The sequence below is a fragment of the Bufo bufo genome, chromosome 6 (genome assembly GCF_905171765.1).
Source record: "Bufo bufo chromosome 6, aBufBuf1.1, whole genome shotgun sequence".
Classification (NCBI taxonomy): Eukaryota; Metazoa; Chordata; class Amphibia; order Anura; family Bufonidae; genus Bufo; species Bufo bufo.
The window spans coordinates 41115652-41129605 of record NC_053394.1 but is presented as its reverse complement, the minus strand read 5'-3'; the positions used below and the strand labels follow the sequence as shown (position 1 = coordinate 41129605).

Genomic DNA, 13954 nt, shown 5'->3' with positions numbered 1-13954 from the left:
ACATTTTGCCTGATCCGGCAGGCAGTTCCGGCGACGGAACTGCTTGCCGGATCTCTCTGCCGCAAGTGTGAAAGTAGCCTAAGCCACGCTCACTTGAGTGGGGTTTAGCCCTGCCCAGGCCAGTGATACTAGTCGTGACCTCACTGGCCTGAGGGAAACAGAGAGGAGGCTCAGGCGTTCCAGGAGCTGATTGGCGAGGTTCCTGGGTGTCAGACCTGCGCTGATCAGATGCTGATGATCTATCCAGAGTATAGATCATCAGTGAAAAAGAACTGCAGACCCCTTTAATGTAAAGGCATATTGTCACTCTATCATAAAAAGTTCTCCAATTTTGCAAAATACTTTATGCAGCAAATAAAATAATAAGTCTGCCCAATGTAATCTGAAGCCTTGTTGATCATGTGGATCACTACCTCCCCTTTACTCATGGTACCCCAATAAACTGCACAAAGTGACAAACTCGCCTCTGCTACATGTGTACAGAAGCGGCTAACCTAACTGGCATGATGGATAAGATTAAATGAGATTTTACGTTCCTTTAGCTGGCAACTCTTCTTACCATCTGAAAACTCCTTGTGGAATGAAATTCACATTGCATCATGTCAAAGAAAATCGGGATGGTGGCTTTCCGTAGCTCTGTCTCAGGGATCAGCGTCATCTCCAGCATGGGCCCGACCATTTCAGGAATAAACTTGATTTTGTGTTGACCTTTGAAGACGAGGGAAGGAAAAAAATAAATAAGTGGATTTAAGGCAAGTGGTAGAATCAGAAGACGAAAGGCTGCGGAGCAGAGAAGACGTTCCCTCCCTCCTTCGGATATGTCCTTATGTAGAGTAGATAACCTTCAGCATTGCGTTATTATATAAGTAACAATTACCAGAAAACTGGTCAAGGGGGGATCGGAGAAGGACTTTCGGAAACCAGGCACGTTTACTTGCGTACACTTTAGAGTTGTCAGGATTACATCAGGCAGGTAGTAGGGAAGATCCACCTTTAGTCCGAGCCACATTATATATTCCACCAGATTCATGTTACGACCAGTGAGAAATATTACTATGAAACTTGTTTGGAAACTTTTAATGCAGGCATTAAGGGGCTAATTATCAAATCTCATATCTGCACCTGGATTTTTGGTATCTGTCCCCATATCTGATATTTTCAAACTGGCAGAATACAGAATTATTATAGACATAGGTTTATTTCCATCTGTCCATTTAGAAGACACGTATGCCCAGTAAATCCCAGTGAGTATGGGTGGGTCGGGAAAATAGCTGTCGGCCTGCTGACAGATAAAACATATGGCCACCTTTACAGGGGTTTTCCGGGATTACAATGGTATTTAACAGATCTGCTTATGTAGCCGCTTACCTCATGTACATCTTCCCCATGCTTTTTCTTTTTCGACTCTAACCCGTTTTCACCATCTAAACCCATCCCTCTGGTCTGTTTCCATCCTGTATGTAGCACTTCCTGTTGCTGTATCCAACCAAACCCATGATGCACTTCTCCTTTCTCTGCCACACCTCCAGTCCCGCCCCTAACACCCAGCTAGTTTATAGCTCCTCCTACTCAGCTAGTTACATAGACACTCATGTGACCACAGCCCAGAACGGGAGACAGGAGCAGAAAAGGTAAAAGTAATACATTACAAAATTACAGCAACCTTCATAAATTATTTATTATTTTACAGGATGTTGATGCAAACCAGAAAATCCCTTTTAGGGGTTGTCGAGCCAGATGAAAAGACATTTGAGGCTTTTAAAACAGACTGTACTTGCCAATATGCTTTCATAATCATAGTCTTTTAGTCTGGATGGAAAATCCCTTGGGCACACATCTTGCATAGCTCTCAGCTAACCCTTCTCCTTTATGGCTGATACACAAGCAGTCACGGAGTCAGCCCACTTTAAGAGAACCACTAGAGTCAAGTGCTAGTACAGAGAGGGGAGGAAGCTCCCTTTCGGTCTCCGCTATGGCGCTGAATGCACATTATTAAGCACAATTACAGTTTCAAAAGGCATTAAAACCACTTTTTGTTTGGCCAGGAGTTATCCAAACCTGGCAAACCCACCCACAATGCTCGGCATAAAGAGAATACTTACCTGGTCTCCGACATCTGTGTCCTTCCTGATTCCTCCACGGCTGTCGCTGCATCTACCCAGAGTGCAGATCACAACATCCATCGACTGGGGGGTGCACACAATAGCGGGCTGTGACGGTCAGCGGCACGGCCTGCTATTGGCTGGCCCTCCCCCTCGGTGATGGATGCTGTGATCTGCATGCTGGGGAGATGCAGCAACGGCCGTGGAGGGGAGGGATCCAGAAGGACACAGGTAACTATTCTCTATATGAGGGGCCCGGCATTGTGGGTGGGCTTTCCAGGTTTGGATAACCCCTTTAAGTTGGCCATACATCTTAACCGTCAGCCAAATGCTTCTCTGGCCAACCGCTATTCCTCCAGACCCCCCATACTGATGCACGAAGGGCTCGGCCAAGCGTCTATGCTTTGCTCTTAATAGGGAGAGGGGAATGAACCTATTTCTCCAATTCGAGCTCTGATCATTCTCTATTCTTGTCATCAGAAACCATGAGAAAACACAACAAAGCCAGTGTGAAAACAGCCTGAAATTTACCGGGAAGAGCAGAATAGGTACCAATTATTTTATATACACAATATATTATATATATAAAGTTAAGGGGCTCAAAGTTTTGAGTGGCCTGGATATAAGTTTAGGATGAATAAAAAAATGAAAATAAATAAAAAAATTATTTCCCATTTATGAATAGTGAAAAGAAATAAAAAAACGCATTGTTCCCGTAGCTGACGGAATGACTCTGGAAATGTTTAATGGTTTGCAGCGCACACTTGAAGGAGCTGTAAGATGCACTCCTTTTTCAGGCCTGTTATTTTCAATCCGGTCTGTGACAGTTTTCATGTATTATGTCTGAAAAATGTCAGAGTCACCGCTTCAGAAAACAAATGCTCCTGACACAGAGTTATTCATCAAACACAACATCAATGTCATGAAGTTTTCTGGAGGTTTTATTGCTGTTCTATAAAGACACCACAGACAACAAAAACTTTTTTCCTAGCCCTGGAAATGTCCTACTCCCTTACAAGCCAGCAATTTTCTTTTAAAGTAAGCAAACCTATTTGCCAGACAGGCTCCCTTTAAGATCAGGGCATATCTACATTGTCCTACTGAAGCTGAACTAAGAGCTGCGACAGTATTGATTTCGTGGAACCATATGTGCCAATCAGAAACCAACAAGGAGTGAGCTCCACCCCCCAGGAGTCTTAAAGGCCATCTGTCAGCAGGTTTGTACCTATGACACTGGCTGACCTGTTACATGTGCGCTTGGCAGCTGAAGGCGTCTGTGTTGGTCCCATGTTCATATGTGTCCACATTGCTGAGTAAAAATTATGCTTTAATATATGCAAATTAGCCTCGGGGGTGTTGCTGTTACACCTAGAGTCTCCACTTTCTCTGCAACTGCTGCGCCCTCTGAATTTTGATTGACAGGACCAGACAGTGAAATCATCATCATGTCTGGCCCCGTCAAACTGCAGAGGGCGAGGCAGTTGCAGAGAGAGCAGAGCCTCTAGGTGTAATGGCAACGCCCCTGTTGCTCCTAGAGGCCATTTGCATATATTAAAACATCAATTTTCTCAGCAATGTGGGCACATATGAACATGGGACCAACACAGATGCCAAGCGCACATGTAACAGCTCAGCCAGTGTCATAGCTGCAAATCGGCTGACAGATGCCCTTTAGGATCCTAGCTGCGAGGAAGTGTGTCATGTGACTCTTTCTTGCGCTAGTGAATTGCTCTTTTGGCTGACAAACAGAAAGGGAATTAGATTGCCTTGGATGAGAAAGTTAGGGGCAGTTTACTAGGCACACTGTTAGATGCGGTTTTAGTGAAGGTCATTATGGTTGAAGGTTTTCTACAAGGTTCAACCACCCCCCTTGAAAATTTAAATGATAGGAAACCGAATGAAGTCTACAATCTTCCATAGAAATTATCATTTTATTTAGATAATTAGATGCAAAAAAAACAAACAAAAAAAAAAAAAATTCTGCTGATTTTGTGAAGTTTATGACATTGGTTTGGCAGAAAAGCAGTGTCTTCCACAATTAAGGGTTCTCAGAAGAGAAGGAGTTGATGGGTAAGTGATTGCAAAGGAAATTATGGACAAGAACCCTTCTAGGAAAGTGCTTGACATTATACAACCAGGTGCTCATTATTCTATACGATTCAAGTTTGAACATCAGGCTTACTTGTGTAAAAAGTTACAGAATAACTGGGTAAGCCTCTGAAGGATCCTTATTAACCTGTCAGTGAAGAACTTCTGTTGTTAAAGGCTATGGGCACATTTGATATAGAAAAAAAATTAATTTTATATAGGTTAGTTACACTAAGCTTCAGGCTACAATCTCCATTTATTCATTTTTAGATCCCCGACATTCAGTTTATAATCTGCTCCCTGTTTTAAACTTTTTTTATGTGGCTGTGTCCTTCCCAGTAATATAAGTTAGATCTGTGTGTCCAGGATGCTGCTGCCTTTCCCATACAAACTGCCTTGTGTGCGATTTCCTCCCTATATATATCTTCTGTGAGCTGCCCTCCTTGGATCTTCTCCGATTTCTCCACATATATCTGCTGTGTACAACCTCCTCCCTGCGGCTAAGGCCTCCTGCACACGACTGTTTTTTTCCCCCCCGTTTACTGGCCGTTTTTTGCATTCCGTATATGGTCCGTATACGGAACCATTCATTTCAATGGTTCCGCAAAAAAAACGTAATGTATTCCTTATGCATTCCGTTTCCGTATTTCCGTTCCGTTTAAAGATAGAACATGTCCTATTATTGCCCGCAAATCATCTTCCGTGGCTCCATTTAAGTCAATGGGTCCGCAAAAAAACGGAACACATACGGAAATGCATCCGTATGTCTTCCGTTTCCGTTCTTTTGCGGAACCATCTATTGAAAATGTTATGCCCAGCCCAATTTTATCTATGTAATTACTGTATACTGTATAGGCTATATGTAAAAACGGAACAGAAAAACGGAACAGAAACAAAAAACGGAACAACAGATCCGTAAAAAACGGACCGCAAAACACTGGAAAAGACATAGTCGTGTGCAGGAGGCCTAACTCTAAGGCCTCATGCACACGAATGTTGTTTAGGTCCACATTTTCGGAGGCTCACATGCAGACCCATTCACTCCATGTGCGGTCCGCATCCGTGCCTCCCCGATTTGTGGACCGCAAAACACGGTACACCATGTGCATGAGGAGTAACACTGAGAGAAGGGTGAGAGCAAAGAGTCATATTCAGCAGGACAGACAGCTAGGTGAAGGACTTACACACACTCTGTAGAAGCAAAATGGTAGGAGCGTTTTAATTAATGAAATCTATTTATAAAGTTGCTTAATTTTGCATTTAGGACGACTTACGTTTGCCAGTGAAATCCTTGGTGAAAATCAAAAACATAAATTGGCATGCTGTGCATTATTAATCCACTCCGCATGCCAATTTCTGCATGGATTTTTTTTCCTCGCTGTAAGGATGTTATTTGTTAAAGGGATAAAGAAACTTCAACCTTCTAGGGTGAAATCTTTGGTAAAAATCCACAACAGAAATGGACACCCTGCAGGTCAATTTCTGTGCGGAAAAATGCTGCAGTCTGCAGAAATCTCATTCACAAGGCTGGCGTTGTAATCCACTGTGGATTTACGGCGTGCACATCTGCATGCAAAATCCCAGCATCCCAAAATTCTTAATGCATTGTTCTCTTGATATTATTATTATTTTTTTTTTTTTAATTCAGTGGAGTATGATATGCCGTAAGAATAAGCTGAATTAAAAGTATCACCCTGATCTGCTGCAGATTTTGTTGGGAGGTATGTGCCAACCTGCTTGCTGACATACTGTCCCTTCATAACGGCATAGCTGCAGATTAAAAATAGGAGCGCATCTGTCTGCCATCGCTGAGAAGATTCCTATTTGGCACAGAAAATGTGTCATATTCTTAGAGATATCGGTTTTAGTTTTAAGGCATTAAATTTGAAGAGAATAAGTTACTTACCCAAATTATACCACATGTCCCTGATTTCAAAGCCGATCTGTCTTCTCATATCACCATACCTGAAGGATGAGGAAAGTGTAATTTATGTATTTTTGTCATTGTTTCCAATCTTGTGAATAAATATTAGCAATCGCGAGTGACAAAGGCAGGAGTGACTGAATGTGACAAGATATGACAATCTTTTCAGCGTGGTGATAGAAGGAGACTGCAATTTATTTCACTTGGAGACGAAGGGGGATACCAAGGAGCGCAGTATACAGAGAATTCTGGAGATAGAGAGAATTCTTCTAAATGCGACTAGCAAAAACATCTTTATCTCCAGTTCATAAGGGAATAAGATGCTCCAAGAATATAACCTGGAAGAGGACCACTGGTGATAATGGAGCCTCCAAAGTTATTTCAAGAGACTAAGAACTGCCATACAAATCAATAAAAATAAAACATCTAGTTTGGATTGTTTGCTGGAACAGAACTGATCACAAGAACTGGGTCCACAGTCCCCCGAAATGGAGTAAGGAACAAGCCTGAGCACTGCTGCTCTATTCAATCTCTATGGGAATTTTGGAGAATTCTGAGGAACAAATTTACCTTTACTCCAGATTGACAACCCTAACTAAAACGCACTAAAATCTGCAGATCCCTAATGGAACCACACACAAAGCTCTTGGTGCAATTTATTTATATTTATTTTTTAGCCAAAACAGAGGGAAGACTTGGGGAAAATAAAGGAAAGACTTCTACTTCTCATTCTTGTTGGATTCACTTTTGGTTTTGGCTCAAACTGCATATGTGCCAACTCAAGGTCCCAATCTTTATTTTTAAATACTAAGGGTAACAAGCAGGGGAAAGATCGAGACCAGCTTGTGAAACGCTGCAACATCATCAGAGTAAAATGTGTCTTGCTACTACCACCTCTCATAAGGGCTTCAGCCAGGTGCCATATTGAGATCTGGTCTATGGGGGGGGGGTTCGCTCATTTGTCCATGAGTTTGACGAGTGTTACTTACTTTATACTGTATGTTACCTTTTGTGTATATCTTATATCATAGTTCAGTAAACCTTTTATACACCTAAGCTTTGTCAAGCCTATTTATTCCCGGATCTAAGAATTCACGGTGATATAAACGCCAGTCTTGATAAATGTCCCGCTAAGTTTTACGTCATTTGTCCATTTAAATCTACAGAGCTTTAACCTTAAAAAAAAAGCTATATAAACTGGACAAAAATCCCCATAAAAGGTAATACTACAGCAGATGCAATTAACACGTCCCACGTAAGATATATCTTCAAATGTACCAGTCAGCTTTGTAGTGAGCAGACACCAAAATCTCTAGACACAGGTACAGATGGAAAATGGATTAGCATTTCATTCAAGCTGCAGGCAAATACAAAAGTGCCTCTCCATTCATCTTAAATAAAGAATATGCAGAAAAATCACAATGCATCTCTGTTCTCAGAGAAATTAAGTTCACTCGGCTTCTGTACTTCTAATACTGAAGAGCCAAAAAGACGGCTTTGATGAAAGATGACTCGAGATTTTATACATTTATCTCATAGAAATTATTTGTTACTTACTTGTTCAGGATTTTTGTTCTTTTGGCGCTTGAGAAATTTTCCAATTGTAGCGATTCTTGAGTTGAGAAAGCAACGGACAGGTGAAAATAGTTGTTCCACAGCTACAAACATATTAAAAGAATTAAAAGTGTTAATTGGTTAGACTTAACACTTTCTCTGCTGAATCATTTTTTCGGTACCCACTTAGCAGGCGGACACCCGAACGCAGCTTGCAGCGTTCGGGTGTCCGCCTGGCCGTGCGGAGCCAAACGGATCCGTCCAGACTTACAATGTAAGTCAATGGGGACGGATCCGTTTTAAGTTGACACAATAAGGTGCAATTACAAACGGATCCGTCCCCCATTGACTTTCAATGCAAAGTCTGGACGGATCCGTCTGACTAACTTTCACACTTGTTTTCTTTTGTGAAATATAATGCAGACGGACCAGTTCTGAACGGATACCATCGTTTGCATTATAGGAGCAGATCCGTCTGTGCAGACACCAGACGGATCCGCTCCGAACGCAAGTGTGAAAGTAGCCTCATATAGGTGTTTTTGAGCTATTAAGGGCCCTTTACAAAGGCCGAGAATCTTACAGATTATCTGGAGTTGTAAATGTACCGCGATTATCTGATGAATGAGTGAAACACTTGAAACAATCGTGCTGTGTAAACACAATCTGCTGTCGGCAAACGAGTCAGTATGGGGAAGAGTGATCGCATTAGCGATCGCTCCTCCCCATACTCTGTAGGAGATTGCTGCATGAAAATGCAGCGGTCTCCTCCACCAGCAAGCAGCAGATTGTTGGGAAGGACCGCTTTCTTCCTGATAATCTGCTGCTCTGTTGTCCTGTGTAAAGGGACCTTTAGTAATTTAGAGATAAGGGTTATTAGATGAGTGGCACAAAGTGAAAGTCAGAAGTTAATCCTTCATGACAAAGCTGCTGAATGTGTTTTTTTAAGCCCAAAATGAGCAAAATCTAATCTTTAAAAAAAATTGCCCTGAAGGTGTACAAAGCATTTAAAATTGTACTATTCATTATACATTGCACGCTCACAACTAGAAGGAGCTGTAAAAGAGTAGAGCCACCCTGTTGTACTAGTGCCAAGGACTCTCAGATATAGAAAATCCCCCTGATGCCACAATCCAAGGCTATATTCATGTCAGATTAAAGCTCATGGTGCATTTCTGCGGCAGAAATTCAATGCTGACCCTCGGATTTCACCTCCAGATCTGCAGCCTGAATTGCATAAACAAAAAAAAAAAAATGTGCTCATTTCGAGCTTTCCACGTGGAATCTGCCCAAAATGAGCAGTATGTGGCTTGTTTCTGTGGCAGACTTGTCTGCGGAAGATTTTTTTTCTGCACCGACCAAAAATACACAGAATTTTTGTTGTTGTATGCAAACAACAGCGTATCATATACCCCCTTTAAATGCGGGTTGTCCGCTGATTTTATGTGTATTTCAGAACATGTGCAGATTTAGAACCACTGGGCAGTTCTTTGGGTTCTCCCCACAAAAAAAGAAAAAAAAAAGCAATGTAAGACCATGAACAGGTTAAACTGCAATATCGGTACGGGAACACAAACTATTTAAAATGCAGCATGCTCCACTGGATGGATGTACTGTATATCTGATCGAGTTCTCCCCTAGAAACGTTGAACATCGTCGTTAACTAGGGCCCAACCATGTAAAAATCTTGAGGACTCTGCTGCTTCCTCTGGGTCACAGATACTCTGAGGTTCACCAAAAAAACACCGTCAAGAGCCAACCTGTCCTCTATGATAAATATATGACATGTGGCAAATCCTGTATTACCTCTTGACTAGAGATGAGCGAACTTCTGTTTTAAGTTCGGCGTCTAAAGTTCGGCTTCCGGTTAGCGGAGGATCCAGATATGGATTCCGAATTCCGTTGTGGTCCGTGGTAGCGGAATCAATAATGGTCATTATTGATTCCGCTACCACGGACCACAACGGAATTCGGAATCCATATCGGGATCCTCCGCTAACCGGAAGCCGAACTTTAGACGCCGAACTTAAAACAGAAGTTCGCTCATCTCTGCTCTTGACATTTAGATAGGGCAAATCCCAATGGCCGCCATGATCTGAATTGATTGCATTTGCTTTAATTTATGTTTCCATGCTAGGGCAGAAGAAGTCTGGAGTAACATAGATTTGATTGACTAGCTGTAGTGAACATTTAGTTCCAGTGGACATTTTAGTAACAACTCGCTGGCGGGTGAAGGCTTACTACACCATGCGCACAGCCGGCAGACAGAATACGGAATCTTTAGGCATCATTGGATTATTTTCTTTCAGGTCAGCACAAAATAAGAGAACGCTGTTTACTGTATGAAACAGCTCCCCGAAGTGCAATGTGTTCTTCTCTGTACCAAGCGAGCGAGGAGCAGCCGCTTTACGTCTGAAATCTTCCATCTGCCGCACACCCCCTTGTTTTAGGCAAGCTGTGCTCTCAGCAACCCTGCGCTACGCAACCTCCCCATAGGTCTCGTTTGATAAGGCAATAAGGCAGCGGAGGGGCTCCACTATGGCATACCGGACGTCTGGAGAGGAACGAGAAACTCATTTCTGGAAGGATCTGCACGAGCTGTAGAGATCTGAGTGTGGAACAGGATAACTGCCCGGAGTGAAGAGAACGATGTACAGGAGGAAAAATACTACCTAGATCCATACACCGTGTAATGTGGACTACTTACAGGAGCTCAATAATGAGAGGTAACCAAAATAAATAAAAATATCTTGCATCATGTATGCATCCACTCTTACTTAAAGGACTAATATTTCATCAAAGAAATTCAATTCCTTGCAAAACCTGTAACCCTTTCTACCCTGAATGCTTTTCTGTTTTCTGTGCTTCCATTTTTATTTTATTTTTTACTTCCTGCCTTCCCGGAGCGATACAAAAATTTCAAATGGGGTGGAACTGGGAAAAAAACATAACTCTGCCACAGTTTATGGGTCTGGTTTTTACAGGGTTGCCTATGCAATAAAACTGACCTGTTACCTTTATTCTCCGGGTCAGTAGAATTACAGCGATACCACATTTGTATAATTTTTTGTGTGTTTTAATTACAACATTGGAAAAAAAAACTCATTTTCATTGTATCGCCATATTCTGACCCCCACAACTTTTTTTTTACAGAGCTGTGCGAGGGCACAATTTTTGCGGAATGATCTGTACTTTCCATTGATACCATTTTGGGGTGTGTATGACTTTTGATTAAAATATTTTAAGGAGGCGATGACATTTTTTAACGAAGCGATGAAAAAAATGGCACATCTGCCTTTTTTTTTTTTTCATCACGCTGTTCAAGAAATTATTTTTATATTTACAGGTGTACAGGCATTTTCGGAAGGACGGGGACTGGAGAGCAAGAAAGGACGGGGACTGGAGAGCAAGAAAGGACGGGGACTGGAGAGCAAGAAAGGACGGGGAGTGGAGAGCAAGAAAGGACGGGGAGTGGAGAGCAAGGAAGGACGGGGAGTGGAGAGCAAGGAAGGACGGGGAGTGGAGAGCAAGGAAGGACGGGGAGTGGAGAGCAAGGAAGGACGGGGAGTGGAGAGCAAGGAAGGACAGGGAGTGGAGAGCAAGGAAGGACGGGGAGTGGAGAGCAAGGAAGGACGGGGAGTGGAGAGCAAGGAAGGACGGGGAGTGGAGAGCAAGGAAGGACGGGGAGTGGAGAGCAAGGAAAGACGGGGAGTGGAGAGCAAGGAAGGACGGGGAGTGGAGAGCAAGGAAGGACGGGGAGTGGAGAGCAAGGAAGGACGGGGAGTGGAGAGCAAGGAAGGACGGGGAGTGGAGAGCAAGGAAGGACGGGGACTGGAGAGCAAGAAAGGACGGGGACTGGAAAGCAAGAAAGGACGGGGACTGGAGAGCAAGAAAGGACGGGGACTGGAGAGCAAGAAAGGACGGGGACTGGACAGCAAGAAAGGACGGGGACTGGACAGCAAGAAAGGACGGGGACTGGACAGCAAGAAAGGACGGGGCCTGGACAGCAAGAAAGGAAGAGAGAAGAAAAGAAGAAAGCACAAAGAAGGAGGACATATAAACTGGAAGGGGTAGAAGAAGGACTGATTGAGAGACCTAGACTGGTAATTACTGTAGAGTAAGGCTACTTTCACACTTGCGGCTGGACACTAATTACAACAAATAAAATCAAGTTTTCAGGTGACTTCCAAGGTCTGTAGGCGGGGAACAGCTTGGACGGCTTGTAGTGGGAACAGGAGGCTTCATCTACCAAACCGGAGAATACAGAGGGAACAGCAGGCCCCAGAGTAAAGTAAAAAACTAAACATGCAGGACAGGAGCAACCATGGAGTCCTCCTCTCTTAGAACTGTCTGTGATGCAGGTAGCCCTGTTTCCTTACCTTTCCTCTTGACTCGAGATATCCAGAGATAAATTGTGTGTGGGACTTTGGAAACACAAAATGTTTAGTCTACTCTATGAAGCCCGACAGAGCAAAGCAAAAGTTTTTCATTTTTCAAAACTGGTCATCTCGTGCCTCTCACCTTGGGATCTCTTGACCCAAGAGGAAAGATACGGAAAGGACACATCTGTAGAAATCCTCAGTCGCTGCTAACTGAACTGCAGAGATGTTCCAAGGATAAAAATAATCCCTTACCTGAAGCTCAAAGTTTGCTTGATCCAAAAACTTTTTGTTCAGCATGTCCGCATACTGATTAATAGCCCGCAAGAATACCCTGCAAAATGGAAGAAAAGGACATGGGTTACTGACGAGTGCCATTGTAACGTTCACGACAATTGCCCTACACCAGAAATCTATGATATACGTTGGATCTGCAGTTCTTCACACCATCTCCTTCACTATCAGTCATGGCAGCAGAGCCGCTCCTGCATTGTAATGATATTAGCACTGTATATAGCAGCTCGTCTCTGGCCATGGTAATAGTGGCTGAAGAATATAATCAATAGCGATAATTACTTCAGTCCAAGGACTGAAATAATGGAAGAGATAACTGCTATCTTGAAGGTAGGAGCCAATTAGCCTGCTTAATTACCAAAAAATTGTAGATGTAAGACTGCAAGTGATTATAGCTTCTATTGTATACGCTCTTAGTGTAAAAGTGGGTTTGTACTAAGCCTCTCAAGACCACAACTTTACAGTGATGTTAATATCTAAAGCCTGGAAACTCACCCCTTTGGGACCTTCGGGGATAACCAAGACATCATTTTAGGGAAGTTAAAGGGGTTGTTCAGAATTTAAATACAGATGACCTATCTGATTGGTAAGGGTCGAACTCCCATCACCGTGGCAGATCAACGGTGGTGATCAGGTGAGCAGGGTAGCCCCATTCTCGGCCGGTGGTGTCACTTCCATTGGTCACATGGCCTTTGTAATGCTCAGTCCCATTCAAATGAAGGGCATTTAGCTGCAATACCAAGCACAGCCACTATACAATGTACGGCGCTGTGCTTAGAATAGTATGGGGAGGGTACAGCACACGTCTGACAGATGATAGGCAGGAGTCGTGGAGCTATTGGTGTCCGTGTACCTTCTAAAGCTGTCGGCTGAATGTTTGCTCTGCTGACAGCTATTCTTCCTGACTCTCTTATACACATTATCATTCCGTTTGCCCAAGCATGCATATGTTCTCAATGGGAAGAAGATACTGAGACGCTGTCATACACCACCGATCCTTTCGTTTCCCGAACATCATCTTTCGGGAGAGAGTTAGGAGGACCAGTACACACACACACACACACTTTAGATTTTTAAAAAGGGAAAAACACTTTAAAATGTGAAACCGAACTCGGCTTAAGGTTCGGTGGTACCAGTCGGAAACCTGACCGAAACAGATACAGAAATGTGAACAAAACAGATACAGAAACATGATCACTTCAAAGAACACTTTTCCACGGCTCCAATGTCCAGTAAAGAGCCTTCACCCCACTCCAGCCCACGATTGGCATTTATGATCTGAGGCCTGTGTGCAGCTCCTCAATTATGGAACTGTTTAATAAAGCTATTGATGCTCAATTCTTGGCGCTCCCGAGGTACTTTTTAGGATAAATCTTTACATCACTTTTTGGCGTAAAAAAGTCAGCCATCGGCTTCATCTTATGTACCGCAATGGGTGTGGCTAAAACCCCTGAACCACAAAATTAAGGGGGGTGTCCACATATTTTTTTTATCATATAGTGTATATTGGAAAACTGTACAATTCTGCTACATATAAAGTAACTATTTGTTGAACCTAGAGTGCCCTTTGAAGAATCAGAGAAATGATTATCAATCTTTGACCATTTTATTGGCGA

At 43.0% G+C, this 13954-nt stretch overlaps 1 protein-coding gene across 2 annotated transcripts in view; it reads right to left on the bottom strand.

The window, feature by feature from the left end:
• DOCK1 (dedicator of cytokinesis 1) overlaps positions 1-13954 on the bottom strand; it is a 397349-nt gene that overhangs the window by 99853 nt on the left and 283542 nt on the right. For both annotated transcript variants that reach the window (XR_005780006.1, XM_040438894.1), the window contains exons 30-33: positions 12300-12378; positions 7672-7772; positions 6097-6155; positions 560-708 (exon numbers count right to left, since the gene is read on the bottom strand). Coding sequence is in view for 1 of the 2 variants with exons in the window: in XM_040438894.1 (XP_040294828.1) it covers positions 560-708; positions 6097-6155; positions 7672-7772; positions 12300-12378 (388 nt within the window). In the remaining variant the exon portion in view is untranslated. The remainder of the gene's footprint in view (positions 1-559; positions 709-6096; positions 6156-7671; positions 7773-12299; positions 12379-13954) is intronic.